The sequence below is a fragment of the Euleptes europaea genome, chromosome 19 (genome assembly GCF_029931775.1).
Source record: "Euleptes europaea isolate rEulEur1 chromosome 19, rEulEur1.hap1, whole genome shotgun sequence".
Classification (NCBI taxonomy): Eukaryota; Metazoa; Chordata; class Lepidosauria; order Squamata; family Sphaerodactylidae; genus Euleptes; species Euleptes europaea.
In genome coordinates this window covers 10555986-10572191 of record NC_079330.1, presented here as the reverse complement: position 1 = coordinate 10572191, position 16206 = coordinate 10555986, and the positions used below count along the sequence as shown (strand labels likewise).

The following is a 16206-nucleotide window of genomic DNA, read 5'->3' as shown; positions in this document are numbered from 1 at the left end:
ACCCGGAAAGGTACTGTATTGAGGAGGGGCATTGGACAAGATTGTGTGAAAAGGATGCCTGGATTAACCTGAAACCTTTGGAGTTGACCTGATGCCAAGGAGCAATGTGTTTTGTAGGACAGCTGCAAGGAAGGATTGGTCCTTCATGTCATGGTTCTGGGCTTCCCAGGGGCACCAGGTTAGCTCTTGTTGGGGAAAAATGGGTGCTGAACAAACAGACCTTTGGTCAGATCTAGTAGGACTGTTCTTATGGAGAGTTCATCTATCAATGGCTGTTATCCTGGATAACTAAATTAAGAAGTGTTGGTTTTTATATGCTGACTTTCTCTACCACTTAAGGGAGAATCAAACCGGCTTACTATCACCTTCCCTTCCCCTCCCCACAACAGATACATTGTGTGGTAGGTGGGGCTGAGAGAGTTCAGAGTGAACTGTGACTAGCCCAAGGTCACCCAGCTGGCTTCATGTGGAGGAGCCGGAAAACCAACCCGGTTCACCAGATTAGAGTCCGCCACTCATGTGGAGGAGTGGGAATCAAACCCGGTTCTCCAGATTAGAGTCCACAGCTCCAAACCACTACACCATCCTAGCTCCATGCTTAGAGGTAGACCGTCTCTGAATACCAGACGTGGTGCATAAGCAGTGGGGGAGGGCTTGAGCTTCTGTACCCTGCTTTTTCTCCTCCTGGAGGCATCTGGGTAGCCACCATTAGGAACAGGATGCTGGACTAGCTGGATCTTCGGTGCGGTCAAGCAGTCGGGATTAATAGGGACGGGATTCTTGGTGCATCCCCCTCATCCCAAACCCGCACGGCCCTTTCCAAAAATCCTCTCTCCTACACAACTGCAAAAAAAAGGGACAGGTTCCTTGCCACCGCCCCTTTTCATCTGGTCGCCCACAAATCTTAGCCTTAAAATGCTTCCAGCAGTATTTGGTCATGCTATGAACAGCGGAGACCCTCCGGCCCATGTAAAAGTCCACGACGGATCTGTAACAAAGCGCAAGCTTGCTTCAGAGAAAGCCAACCAGTTCCTCGGTTATTCTCCCTGGGGCTCTGGCAGATCCGTTTCTTCACCTGGTCTTCATCCCGACGTCTTGTACGCTCAAGGGGAGTGGCTTTCCCTCTTCAGAGGAAAACGTGTCCATGTTGTCCTCCTCAACTTCTACAGCGGTTTGCCCTTCAGATGATCTTTGGATGGGGCTTTCTTCTTTGGACAGGGGAACGTCTCCTCCCCGCAAAGCATCTAAATTGGCCGAACTGTTCAGAGACGGCAGCTGCAAGCTGTGATCTGAACTGCAAAGGTTGACCACGCAGCTGATGTTCACATGCGTCCCACCGTTGCCAGTTGGCTCTGTGGAAGGGAGGAATGAGAAGAAGAGGGGGGAGGAGGGAAAGAAAGAATGAGAAAGAGGATGAGCAGAAGCCAAAAACCCTTGCATATATCTGCCTCCTTCGCCTTCCAGATCATCCCATACATCTGGCAAAAGGTCAAGCTATAAATTACAAATGAATACAAATGACAATTTTCTTCTCGGCACGGGCAGGGGGTAACTGTAATTTGGTGGTGTGCCAGAAAACCTTTTGCTGCATTGTGGACTAAAAAAAGGGAGGGGGATGTGTACTTTCTTAAGAGGAGAATCCAACTTCCACACCTACCAACTCAGCTACCGCCAATGAGAGAGAGCTTTGAGATTCAGGGTGGGGTTGAAATGCAAACTGCAGATATGAGCCTAAAAGTAAAGGTCCCCTGTGCAAGCACCGGGTCATTCCTGACCCATGGGGTGATGTCATATCCCAACATTTACTAGGCAGACTTTGTTTACAGGGTGGTTTGCCAGTGCCTTCCCCAGTCATCTTCCCTTTACCCCCAGCAAGCTGTGTACTTATTTTATTGACCTCGGAAGGATGGAAGGCTGAGTCGACCTTGAGCCAGCTACCTGAAACCGACTTCCGTCGGGATCGAACTCAGGTCGTGAGCAGAGCTTGGACTGCAGTACTGCAGCTTACCACTCTGCGCCACGGGGCTCATTTAGATATGAGCCTAGAGATGTCAAAAGAAGAGTAACACATGCTCCTTGGTTTCCAGTTTGATCTGGGAAATCCATCTGTCTCTACCTGATTGGGAGGGGGGGGGCTCTGCTCCCATCAGCCAAAAACACCCAAGGCACAGTATGGGGCGTGGGTGGGGCGTGCCGCGATTGGTGGTGCAGTGTGGGTAGTGAAAAGTCACAGCCATGTGCTACTGATGCTTCTAAGGAAAAGCACTTTGAGGGAGGTGGGCAATGTGGAATGGAGAAACGGCAGCGGTGCAGCAGATTCAGGACGGACCAAAGGAAATATTTCTTTATTCAACGAGAGATTCAAATGTGGAATTTGGTGCCAGAGGATGTAGTGAGAGCCACAGACATAGATGGCTTTAAAAGGAGATTAGACAGATTCATGGAGAATAGGTCTATCGGTGGCTACTAGCCATGGTGACTGAAGGGAACCTCCACATTCAGAGGCAGTCAACCTCAGAGCCCCGTGGCGCAGAGTGGTAAGCTGCAGTACTGCTCACAACCTGAGTTCGATCCCAGTGGAAATTGGTTTCAGGTAGCCAACTCAAGGTTGACTCAGCCTTCCATCCTTCCGAGGTCGGTAGAATGAGTACCCAGCTTGCTGGGGGTAAAGGGAAGATGACTGGGGAAGGCACTGGCAAACCACCCCGTAAACACAGTCTGCCTAGGAAACGTCGGGATGTGACATCACCCCATGGGCCAGGAATGACCCGGTGCTTGCACAGGGGACCTTTACCTTTTTACCCAACCTCAGAATACAAATGCCAGGAGGCGACCTCAGGAGAAGGCCTCAGCTACAGTGCCCAGTTGTTGACCCTCCATAGTAACTAGCTGACTACGGTGTAAGACAGGATGCTGGACTAGATGGACCACTGGCCTGATCCAGCAGGTCTCTTCTTACGTTCTTCTGGCGTCACTGTAAAATTTGTAAAGTAAAATATAAAAAAGAAAGAATAAACCAAGGACACCACGCTTACTGGGGTTTGCCCTGCTGTGGTACACGCAGCTGTTCGGTGGAGATGATCGTTGTTGACTTCCTTCTGCTTCTGTCTTGGAATCCACCAGATCACTGATTCCACTGCTTTTGTCCAATGCAGGCGGGTGATCCAAGGAGCCGCTGCTCGACGGGGAAATCTTCAAGAGGTTCTCCTCCTCCTGCCTTGCGGCGTTGGAGGCCCGTGGCCACTTGTCAGATCCCTTTCCGGAGAAGGGCTGGAAGAGACATGGGAAAACCAGCCTGTATTCAAGATGCCCAGGAACCTCCCCGGCCTTTGCTGTGATCGTGCCAGCGATAAAATGGATCTGTTTAGAGAATCTACACCCCTCCTTCTGACAAACAGCCTTTACGGCAGCTTATGAGCCAGATAATAAGAATACAAAAAGGATAAAAAGAACATTAAAACTGTACAGTCAGGGAAAATGAGCCAGCAGCAGGAAAGAAAGAAAGAAGGACAGGTCCTTTTCAGTGGTGCCCCCCTCCCCGAGAATAGACTACCATCTCCACTGGAGGTACATCATACCCCACACATGACCTTTCAGAAATCACATTTGTATCCCACCCTTCCCCCAAAGAGCCCAGAGTGACACATTCTCCTCCCAACTGTCCGCATTTACAAATCCCTATTTTTCTGGTGCTCAGCACGGCGTAGTGGTCAAGGTGTCAGACTAGAATCTGGGAAACCCAGGTTCAAATCCCCTCTCTGCCACGGAAACTTGCTGGGAGTCTTTGGGCAAATCACACTTTCTCAGCCTCAGCCCTGGCAAGTATTTGGACAAGAGACCTCCAAGGAATTCCAGGGGCGTGACGCGGAGGCAGGCAATGGCAACCCCCCTCTGAACGTCTTTTGCCTTGAAAACCCTACGGGGTCGCAAGAAAAAAAGGGAGGGGAATAAAACCCAACCTAAAAAAGAGGAAGACCCAACAAGAGATGGATGGACTCAGTAAAGGAAGCCACAGCTCTCAATTTGCAAGATCTGAGCAAGGCTTTCAAAGATAGGACGTTCTGGAGGACTTTGATTCATAGGGTCGCCATGAGTCGGAAGCAACGTGACGCCACTTCACACACATAACACACAAGGGTATCTCTCCTCCTCTCCCTGTGCCAGGGCCCAATCTAAATTTTAACAGCTCGGGAGTTGATGAAATTCCAGCTACAGTGGAAATGGAGTACAGGAAGAATGTATCCCTGAGGTGCCTTTTTTAATGTATCCCTGAGGCTTTTTTACAGTCCTTCTGATTTCCACCCCAAATATTGTGGAGGGTATCTTCAGCTATGGCTGTACCTAGTGTAGCCGTTAGGGAGTTGGGGGTAATATGGCACTCCCAGGCTTGGTGTATATGGACTATTAGAAGAAGGCGTCTCTGAGATTTAAAAGAAATTGTCTCAGGGACACTTTCTTCCTGTACTCCATTTCCACTGTAGCTGGAATTTCATCAACTCCCGGGCTGTTACAATTTGGATCGGGCCCCGGAACGGAGGAGAGGTAACCCTTTCCTGGGAATAAGTCAATGTTCCAAGCTTTACGCCCTAGTCGGGAAAACAAAGGCCCAGGCCACGTAGGACTTTGAAGACCAACACCGGAATTTCGTTATCGAGCCTGGAAACAAACAAGAATCCAGCGATAACCTCTCAATGCTGCCATAATACGAGTCAACAGCAACTAGTACGTTGAGTCAACAGCAACTAGTACCCACCACGTTCCAAGGCTGAGATCATCCCAGATCATTTCCCGAGGTCCGTTCTGGGAATAAACAGTGCGGTTTGCAACCAACACTGAAGGGGAAAGGCACTGTTTGCTGCCTCTCCTCTGGGTTGGGAAAGCAGGTTACTCATTAAAGAGGAATGTAGGGCAGAACTACATGTCACCTGTAGTTCTTTAGACGGACTTTAAAACATGTCCTGAGAAACCACCGAAGGGAAGGTCAGGGTAGAGGGAGAGGTGCGACCAAATCCTTCCCTTTTAAGTAGCCTGTTGCTGACGGACACTTAGCGACCTTGGAGCTTCGCATCTGGAACAATATGTGTTATCTGGCCTGAGATAAATTGGGTTTGCAGAACTGGGGAAAACAGCATTATTTGTCTCCCCTTTCCCACGCAGCGTCCCCAATTTAAAATGCTACCCCAAGATGCTTTATGCCCAGGCAGGGAAAACCATCAAGTTCCCAAAAAGAAAAGACACATTAATGCAGCCTCAGGGAAGCCTGGTTTTTTTTTATGGTTGAACACATCTGAAGTTCGACTTACAAAACGTCAACAAAACTCACACAGCTTGACCCTTATTTCTCAATCCATGCCCAAAATGTGTTGGCAAATTCTCTGAGCACGCACGTTTCAGATATTACCCATCCCACTCACTTGGAAGGTCAATATTCTTGCATGGCTCTCAGAAACCTGATTCAAGCACATTTTGCACTGCCGTTCTACCAGTCCGCTCTGGTTATCGTCGGAGGCCCTGCTTTGGGTGCCCCTGCCATCTAAGGCTAGACGGGTGGTCCCAAGAAGGGGTCTTCTCGGTCGTGGCACCAAAACTCTAGAACTCCCTCCCCAGGGAGATCTGTCTGTCTCCCTCTATTGTTGTCTTCTATCAGCAGGTGTAGACTTTTTGTTTTGTTTGACATACCCCCTATCATTGATATCTGTTTGGCATACCCCCCCCCCAATAATTGATATCAGCCCTTCTCCCTGGTTTTGGTGTTAAAAAGAAGAGTTGGTTTTTATATGCCGACTTTCTCTACCACTTAAAGAAGAATCAAACCAGGTTACAGTCACCTTCCCTTCCCCCCCAACAGACACCCTGTGAGGTAGGTGGGGCTGAGAGAGCTCTGTGACTAGCCCAAGGTCACCCAGCTGACTTCATGCGTAGGAGTGGGGAAACAAATCCAGTTCACCAGATTAGCCTCCGCTACTCATGTGGAGGGGTGGGGAATCAAACCCGGTTCTCCAGGTCAGAGTCCACCGCTCCAAACCACTGCTCTTAACCACTACACCCCGCTGGATCTCCAGCGTGTGTTTATATGTTCTTACTCAGTTATTGCATATATATTTTATTCTAAATCCTGTTGTAATGTTGTAATGTGTTGATGTTTGCCACCTTCGAAAGGTGGCACAGAAATATTTTAAATGAATTCTATTTGTTTCACGCATGCACGCAGTAGCAAGGGATGGGTTAGAAGTAGCACATGTGAATTCCAGTCTAGGAAGGAAGGGGACTACAGAACTCTTCCTGCGTGGAAATAAAACTACTGCATGAAGAAGGCAGAGGACCTCCCTTGCATATAGAAGGGCCCAGCTTCAATTCCCCGCCCCCATCTCTGATAAACGGATCCCAGATGGCAGGTGCTTTTTTCTGCTCGAAGCCCTAGAGAACCACTGCCAGTCAGGGCTGACATCAATGAACCGCATAGGCAGTGGTTTGTATCAGAACAAATTCAATTCATATGATCGGCAAGGCGGAAAGTGTATGCTTGATTTAGCTCCTGGTGAGTTGAGGACGAAGGCATTTTTACAGAAGCTCTGCCAAGGCAGAGACAGGATGTTGAAACCCACCTGTTTTTCACTGCCGAAGAGTTCTTTGCAGGGGGGAGCTGCCAAAGAGAAAACCCAAGAGTTGAAATGGAACCATGCAATGTAACCTCTTTTTAAGAAGAGAAGAAGAAGAAGAGTTGGTTTTTATATGCCGACTTTCTCTACCACTTAAGGGAGACTCAAACCGGCTTACAATCGCCTTCCCCTCCCCACAACAGACACCCTGTGAGGTAGGTGAGGCTGAGAGAGCTGTGACTAGCCCAAGGTCACCCCGCTGGCTTCATGTGTAGGAGTGGGGAAACCAACTCGGTTCACCGGATTAGAGTCCGCCGCTCATGTGGAGGAGTGGAGAATCAAACCCGGTTCACCAGATTAGAGTCCGCCGCTCATGTGGATGAGTGGGGAATCAAACTCGGTTCTCCAGATTAGAGTCCGCTGCTCATGCGGAGGAGTGGGGAATCAAACCCGGTTCTCCAGATCAGAGTCCGCCGCTTATGCGGAGGAGTGGGGAATCGAACCCGGTTCTCCAGATTAGAGTCTGCCGCTCATGTGGAAGAGTGGGGGACTCAAACCCAGTTCTCCAGATTAGAATCTGCCGCTCTTAACCACTATACCACACTCCCATTCACGCATTACCCAGACTTGCTTCAGTAAAGTGGCCACATCTGGAACCCCGAGACCTATCACTTCTGTTAATGATTATTTTCAAGTTCTTTGCCACCTGCTCCCTCTGTGTCTCCCATGTTCTCCCACACGGAATGGGGACACGTCTTTCGGGTCCCGGCTGTCCACTGTACCTTTTCTCCGAGAGATGACACAGCTCACAGCCGCTATGAACCCAACCATGAGGAACAGGCCGGCTGTAAGACCTAGAACCGAAACAAAATGTCACAGAAGGCAACCATTTTTTGATAAATTTACGTGAAATGAAATCAGTTTGGGAACAATGACTCTGTTTTTGAATTAATGTTTCCTGTTGCATATTGTTACGCAGGTGACGTGTGCCTGATTTCAAATTGTTGATAGCCAAAAGTTAGACTTTACTCTATGGAGACATTACATATCAAACAGATAAAATAACTACTGTGAATTTAGTTAATCTAGTAATACAGAAACTACAAGTTAAAGTAGGCAAGTAGGACTTTATTTTTCTAGACCAGGGCTTCTTAAACTTTTTCCACTCACGACCCCTTTTCACTCGAGAAATTTTTAAGCGACCCCAGGTATATAGGTATATAAAATAGGTATACAAATCTTTTACTGTTGCCAAATTTTTCACTACCCCCACATTCAGTTATGCGACCCCATATGGGGTTGCGACCCACAGTTTAAGAAACTTTGTTCTAGACAATAGCAGTACAGAGCTTTTATATTAACAACTGTATTAATTTGATACTGGGGTTGATTAATTTTATTATTCTTAGTTCTAGGGTCACGATGAATGTGGTGAGCTTGAGCACTGTCAATACATACTCTGTGGTTTTGTCCTTTTTTTGCTATTTCTGTACCCCCATTTTGAGGGGAGGGATTTATTTATTTTTAAAAACAACACAGAAGGAAATGAGTTTTCACGCAAGGCGAGAAAAATCACATAAGAACATAAGAAAGGCCCTGCTGGATCAGACCAAGGCCCATCAAGTCCAGCAGTCTGTTCACACATTGGCCAACCAGGTGTCTCTAGGAAGCCACAAACAAGAAGTCTGCAGCAGCACCATCCTGCCTGTGTTCCACCGCACCCAAAATAATAGTATCCTCTGATACTAGAGAGAATAGGTATGCAGCATGACTAGTATCCATTCTAACTAATAGCCATGAATACCCCTTTCCTCCATGAATATGTCCACTCCCCTCTTAAACCCCTCCAAGCTGGCAGCCATCACCACATCCTGGGGCAGGGAGTTCCAAAATTTAACTATGCGTTGTGTGAAAAAATACTTCCTCATATCTGCTTTGAATCTCTCACCCTCCAGCTTCAGCAGATGATCCCGCGTTCTAGTATCACCATTCATCATTCTTCCATACACACACCCCGGAAGGTTCAGAGGCAAATTGCTCAATTATGCCACCCAGACTTAACCCAAGTATCTTATCTTTACAGAAGAGATAAGTTTTTCACATTGTTCTTCAAGCAAAGCGCTTGGCTTATCTGCCCTTGCTCACCTCCAACAATGTAAGCAATGTCTGCAGAAGGTTTGCCCTGGATTGCATCCATGTCCACTGCAGGAGAGCTGGTCACCGAGCGCTCAGGAGGGGAGGTCTCCTTGCCCTTGGCTGTGGGGTGAGGAGAAGTGATCGGGTGGCCGCCAGGCAGACTGAAATACTTGCAAACAGCATCATTTGTGGTGTTTCCAGGAAGAAGCTCAGTTTCACAGCTGCAAAAGAACAAACAGAGTAGGTTTGAGAGGGCAACGAAAAATCTCGCAACCACGTCTACACACAACTAATGGGAAGGGGCTTTAGCATGCAGAACAGAAAGGCCTGGCATCTCAGTTAAAGGAGGAGGAGGAGAAAGAAGAACAAGAAGAAGAGTTGGTTTTTATACCCCAATTTTCTCTACTTTTAAGGAGTCACAAACCGGCTTACAGTCACCTTCCCTTCCTCTCCCCACAACAGACTTTGTGGGGTAGGTGGGGCTGAGAGAGTTCAGAGAGAACTGTGATTAGCCCAAGGCCACCCAGCAGGCTTCATGTGGAGGATTGGGGAATCAAACCTGGTCCTCCAGATTAGAGTCCACCACTCCTAACCACTACACCATGCTGGATCAGGGCATCATTACAAAGACCTTTGGCTTATTGAGGCCCCAACAGGAGGACTCTGAATCAGATGCTCAATGGGTGTTTTGTGACTTCTAGATGCACAGGGCCCTGACCTGGATGGCCCATCTCATCAGATCTCATCAGATCTCAGAAGTTAAGCAGGGTTAGTATTTGGATGGGAGACCACCAAGAAAGTCCAGGGTTGCTATGCAGAGGAAGGCAATGGCAAGCCACTTCTGTTAGTCCCTTGCCTTAAAAACCCCATAAGGGATCATCATAAATTGGCTGAGACTTGACGGCATTTTACATACACACATCAGATCTCAGATCTCAGAAGTTAAGCAGGGTTAGTATTTGGATGGGAGACCACCAAGAAAGTCCAGGGTTGCTATGCAGAGGAAGGCAATGGCAAGCCACTTCTGTTAGTCCCTTGCCTTAAAAACCCCATAAGGGATCATCATAAATTGGCTGAGACTTGACGGCATTTTACATACACACATAGATGCACAGGAGCCTTTTTCTCCTCATGACCGGGTGTAGGGGGGGTGGGTGGGGAGGCATGCAGGCAAAAACAACTTCTACCTTCCCTTCTGGGTTGTTTTCTCTTTCCGAAAGCACTCCATGGGTTGGCAATTGGTTCCACTGCCAAACTTACGCACAATCACGTAAGCCACAAATGTACGCACAATCATGTAAGATTTTGCAAATGCAGCCATTGATGGCTCCATGGCGTAATTAAAGGAGGAGGACACGCTCCAGTGGCAAGAAGAAAAAAGGCTCCTGTGAGTCTGGGAGACAAAACTCCCATTGAACTTCCGATTCAAAGTCCTCGGGTATCGGGAAAGACTTCTCTGTCTGAAACCCTGGAGAGTGGATGGCAGTCACAGTAGGTGGTGCTGACCCATGGTGGTATGACTCAGTACAAAGCAGCAGCCTACGTTTTTTGGAAGGTGATTAAAAAGAGTATTTTAAAATGGATCTAAAATGTAGTGAACCATCTAATATGAAAGCAAACCTGTGCCTTGTAAGCTCAGAGAGGGCTCCAGCCACAATCTCTTGGAAACACACGCAACACAGATAACTGTGGTCCCTTCCACTGTTTACATCTAGGTTTCCTTTGAGCGGCGCGAGACTTCGAACCGGGCAACGCTGCCAGATCAGTCTCTCTGCCTTTTGTTCAGCACCAGAATCATTAACTGCCTGGACAATCCTGTATTTCATTAGACCTCGTTGTGCATTCCCAATTGTTCCATTCCTTTGATCAAATGGTTGTTTTAACGTTTTGGAGTATGCCTTGGCAAAGGTGTTGGTTATCAACAGAGGACGTGGTTTTTTTTCGCAAAGGCATATGGATCACACGTCACGTTTTCTGGGGCTGAGTCCCAGCGTTGCAAAGACAATTGCCAGCACCTATGCCTTTAACAAAGGTCTGCCCTACAGAAATCAACAGGTGATTAAAAAGGGCTTTAAGAGGGGACATGTTCATGGAGGAAAGGGAGTATTCATGGCTACTAGTAAAAATGGTAACTAGTCATGATGCATACCTATTCTCTCCAGGATCAGGGGAGCATGCCGAATATATTAGGTGCTGTGAAACACAGGCAGGGCAATGCTGCTGCAGTCGTCTTGTTTGCGGGCTTCCTAGTGGCACCTGGTTGGCCACTGTGTGAACAGACTACTGGACTTGATGGGCCTTGGTCTGATCCAGCAGGGTTTTTCCTATGGCTCCCAACTTGGAAGGCTTTAAGAGGGGACTGGATATGTTCGTGGAGAAGAGGGCTATCCATGGCTACTAGTTAAAATGGATACTAGTCATGCTGCATACCTATTCTCTCCAGGATCAGAGGAGCATGCCTATTATATGAGGTGCTGTGGAACACAGGCAGGACAATGCTGCTGCAGTCATCTTGTTTGTGGGCTTCCTAGAGGCACCTGGTTGGCCACTGTGTGAACAGACTGCTGGACTTTATGGGCCTTGGTCTGATCCAGCATGGCCTTTCTTATGTTCTTATGATAGTCTTTATAAAAAGAGATCCAAACATTGTCCCTTATTAACTGCTGATTGATCTATTAATCAACGGACAGCCTCAAAGGCCAGCCCAAAAGACGGAAACCCTAAGGGTCAATTGCTCGGCAAGTAAGCAAATTCAGCCATGCGTTTTCAAGTTTTGCTTGAGAACTCAGGACATTTTTGTCAAATGAAAAGGAAAGGTCCCTGGGCCGTCTGTTTCCTGTCCTGTCAGTCTGACAAACACACACCCTTCTCTGTTAACCCCCATTCCCTCAAATGAATCGGGATCGCTCCACTGGTGCTCGATACACATCTATGCAAAGAAGAACAGGCGAGAGAGGGGAAACTTACACCCTATGGGGCCTGCAGGTGGTGCTGTGAGATTCCACATCGGAAAATGTGCCCGCTTCGCAGGGCGCGCACTCCACGTTGCTCTTGTCTGTACCTGCAAACACGTCCAGATAATTCACGTTAGCCATTTCGGGAGCATCACGGAGGAAGGAAAACGGGTCAGAACTGATTGTCCAGGCCCCAGAAAACCCAGTCCGACCTTTATCACAGCCTTTTAGAGAAGCCAGGTCGCAGTCTTACACTTTGAGCCGCCGCGTTTTGGAGAGAAACGACAGCCCTTCTGGAAGCCAAGTTGCTTGGTTGGCTGTCTGCCCGGCGCCTGCTCTTTCCCCACTGTGAGAGGTCAATGCCCTTTTCCGTCCATGCGTACACCTCCCTTTCCTGTTAACAAGCTTTGTTCGCAGAACAAGGGGCACCCTCCTTCTTTGCCTTTGGGGAATTGAGATGTTTGCCTCTCTCTGACCCATGATTTATTCTCGCCCGACCCCACTGGAAAAGGTCTGGCCATGCAAAGGCCCAGATCCTTCAGCTCTCCCCAAGAGGTCCTGCTTCTGCAATGCCCTTCACATCACTCTCTTCTGCAATGCCCAGTCCCCATTTCTAATTTCACCCTAACTAACTACACATTACACTTATGTAAGGGGAGGGGCTGTGGCTCAGTGGTAGAGCATCTGCTTGGCATGCAGAAGGTCCCAGGTTCAATCCCTGGCATCTCCAGTTAGACTAGGCAAGTAGGTGATGTGAACAATCTCTACCTGAGACCCCGGAGAGCCGCTGCCGGTCTGAGTAGACAATACTGACTTCGATGGACCGAGGGTCTGATTCAGTATAAGGCAGCTTCATGTGTTCATATGTACTTTCCCAAGTCTGATTGACAGGTAGGGTTGCAAGCTCTGGGTTGGGAAATACCTCGAAGCTAAGCCGGGTCGGTACTTGGATGGGAGACCACCGTTGGGGAGGAAGGCAACGGCACACCGCCTCTGCTTCTCCCGTGCCTTGAAAGCCCCTTGCTGGGGTTGCCATGAGTCGGCTGGGATTTGACAGCAATTCACATACACACACACACACACACATAGCAAAAAGTGTGTGTGTTTGAGGGGGGACAATTAACAATACACTCATGCTACAGTGCTTGGGGAAATGGGCAAGTTAGATCAGTAACGTTGAGTAGGGGAGAAGATGTTCTTTAGGGTTACCGACCTCAAGGTAGGGGCTGGCGTTGTCCTGGAATGACGACTGATCTTCGGACTACAGAGATCAGCTTTATAGGGTGTACTGTATGGCATCCTGTTCCCACTGAGCTCCTTCCCCAAATTCCACCCTCCCCAGACATTGCCCCCAAATCCCCAGGAAATTCCCAAGCTGGAGTTGGCAACCCCAGCATGGCCGCGTACACAATCAGCAGCCCCATCCCCTTGCTGCTGGATTTAGTTTTTTGGTTTTTTTTAAAGACAAGATCAAGCATGGATCTTCCAGTATCCGGTAAAGTTTTGTCCTTAAGAGGGTTAAGCCAGTCAGGGCAAGACAATGAAGCGAGTTCTGTAACTCTTGCCAATTCACATCCTCTCACAACAACCCCCTGGAGGATTTCTGGTGTAGACAGAGTTCAAATCCAGCAGACCAGAAGCAACGAGGATTTTTTAAAAGGAATGAGGCTTAAGAAAGGGTAAAAAAAAAAAAAAAAAAGGTAACGGTCCCCTGTGCAAGCACCGGGTCATTCCTGACCCATGGGGTGATGTCACATCTCGACATTTCCTAGGCAGACTTTGTTTACGGGGTGGTTTGCCAGTGCCTTCCCCAGTCATCTTCCCTTTACCCCCAGCAAGCTGGGTCCTCATTTGACCCACCTCGGAAGGATGGAAGGCCGAGTCAACCTTGAGTTGGCTACCTGAACCCAACTTCCGTCGGGATCGAACTCAGGTCGTGAGCAGAGCTTTGGACTGCAGTACTACAGCTTACCACTCTTAAAGGTGCCACGGGGCTCCTTTAAGAAAGGGAAAGGCCGACAATACCGTGACCCTCTGTTCTCACGAGCTCTGCACAGAAAATTCATTTTCTGCACTTTACCTGGTTTTGCAACTCCGTAGCCTTTGGGGCATTGTTGGTACGGCTGACACCGGACACAGGTATGGAAGACCGTCGTGCTGCAGAATTCGTGCGCTGGACACCAGCAGTGTCGGTCCTGAGTGCGAGTGCACGGCTGCATTTCCACCAGTCCTAATCGGGAGGCAAGGAATTGGGACTTTAGAACCGCAGAGACAAGACACCTCCCCATCGGAAGCAAAGGATTCGAGGCAAAGGACCCAAAATTGTGAAGGAAAAGTATGGGTACGCGGCGGGTGAGATGGCTTGCAAAGATTCATTTCTCTATTCGTAGAGAGTAGTGTGGTGTAGTGGTTAGAGTGCCAGGCTAGGATCCGGGAGACCCAGGTTCGAATCCCCACTTTGCCACGGAAGCTTGCCGGGTGACCTTGGGCCAGCCGCACCCTCTCAGCGTAACCTGCCTTGCAGGGTTGTTGTGATGATAAAATGGGGGAAAGGAGAATGATGGCGGCCGCTCTGGGTACCCATTGGGGAGAAAGGCAAATAAAGTAAATGAAGTAAATAAATGAACAGCCGGAAGGGGAACTGTGAGACGGTGGCTGCCGGTTTGTAAGATCCAGGATGAGAGTTTTCCTCTCTCTTGGTGCAGGTATTTGGCATCTGAGTATGGCCAGAGGCACAAGCCCTTGGGCCCACGCTGAAGGCGAAGAATCTAAGGGTCCTTGGCTCCCGGCCTTGATTAAGGTTGCCAACCTCCAGGTGGGGCCAGGAGTTCTCCAGGAATTACAACTAGTCTCCAGACTATAGAGATCACTTCCCCTGGAGAAAATGGCGGCTTTGGGGGGGGGTGGACTCTAGGGCTCTGGACTCTAGGGGATATGACATAAATGTCACTTGGAGGGGGTGGCTGCCTCGGCTGGCTCCCGCCCCCCAAACACACATCTAGGCTATGCAAATTGCTTGTAAAAGAGAGGAAGAGAGAGAGAGAGAATACAACTCTATACCTTTTCTGCATTTGGCGGCACAGCCTAAGCAGCGGAGAGCTGAATTTGAAGTGTTGGTATAGGTGTCTTCCTTGCATGCTTCACACTGAGTGTTGATGCTCTCATTGCAGTGGTGGCGCACTCGAGAACCTGCAACAGGGAAAAGGAAAAGGTCACAGGGCCAGGCCGAAGGATCTGCTTTTCATTCCTCTACCCCAAAAATGACCACACCTGCACGAACACACAAGAAGCTGCCTTGTACTGAATCAGACCCTTGGTCCATCAAAGTCTGTATTGTCTACGCAGACCGGCAGTGGCTCTCCAGGGTCTCAGGCAGAGGTCTTTCACATCATCTACCGCCCAGTCCTTTTAACCGGAGATGCCGGGGACTGAACCTGGGACCTTGTGCAGGCAAAGCAGAGGCTCTTCCACTGAGCCACAGCCCCTCCCCAAGCCAGCTGGAATTAAACTTGGCAATTCCTGGAATCCACGCTGGCTTGCATTTGGGAAACGGTCCCTATGGGTTTTGAGCTGCCTGTCTGCATACAATCTTGACCATGGAAAGTAGATTCCTGCCTATGCGTTCTTCTTAAGCGTGTTTGAACTTCTATGCTTTGTCGTTGGGAGGGGCTGTGGCTCAGTGATAGAGCATTTTCTCGGCATGCAGAAGGTCCCAGGTTCAATCCCCAGCATCTCCAGTTAATGGGACTAGGCAAGTAGGTTATGTGAAAGACCCCTGCCTGAGACCCTGGAGAGCTGCTGCCGGTCAGAGTAGACAATACTGAATTTGATGGACCAAGGGTCTGATTCAGTAGAAGGCAGCTTCATGTGTTCATGTGTCTCCACCTTTACTCCACTTGTTTATGTACAGACTTTTGCCACACCCGGTCGATAGTACCATGCTGTCTTTTGTTGGTTTTTTTCCCTTGCTCACGTCAACTTTTCATGTGCCGGAAAACAAACATAACTCGAGAGTCTGACCCCTTATTTATAGAGAATAAACGCATTCTCTTTCAAGCACTCTCTGGAACCTGCTCTTCGGGTCATTGCCCCCTTCCAAGTTCTAAAACAGGAAACCCAACAATCATGCTCGACATTTGCCTCTCGCAAAAAAAAAAAAAACCCACACACACACACACACAACGGGCTTGTTCGCTGCAGCAGAGCCGGTTTCCTGTTATTGAAGCGAATCTTGGGAGTGGACAGCAGTTTCTTAAGATGATAAGGAAAACCAGATGGCTGCGAGCAGATTGGACAGCTCCTCCCCCAGGGGTCCACAAATTTTGACTTGGCCAACAAAAGACAAGCAACAGGGATTGCAGACTTCTGCCAGGCTTAGAGTCGCCAATCTCCAAGGTGGGGCCTGGAGATCTCCCGGAATTACAATTGGGTACTCATTTTACCGACCTTGGAAGGACAGAAGGCTGAGTCAACCTTGAGCCGGCTACCTGAAACTGACTTCTGTCGGGATCGAACTC

General features: G+C 48.8%; 1 protein-coding gene across 1 annotated transcript in view; it reads right to left on the bottom strand.

Annotated features, from left to right (window-relative positions):
• Window positions 1-1071: 1071 nt before the first annotated feature.
• The window catches only part of TNFRSF1B (TNF receptor superfamily member 1B), a 34107-nt gene continuing 18972 nt past the window's right edge, over window positions 1072-16206 (bottom strand). Inside the window, exons 3-10 of the mRNA XM_056865542.1 lie at window positions 14750-14878; window positions 13770-13919; window positions 11703-11796; window positions 8745-8956; window positions 7382-7453; window positions 6606-6643; window positions 3036-3270; window positions 1072-1352 (exon numbers count right to left, since the gene is read on the bottom strand). Of these exons, the coding sequence (XP_056721520.1) occupies window positions 1072-1352; window positions 3036-3270; window positions 6606-6643; window positions 7382-7453; window positions 8745-8956; window positions 11703-11796; window positions 13770-13919; window positions 14750-14878 (1211 nt within the window). The remainder of the gene's footprint in view (window positions 1353-3035; window positions 3271-6605; window positions 6644-7381; window positions 7454-8744; window positions 8957-11702; window positions 11797-13769; window positions 13920-14749; window positions 14879-16206) is intronic.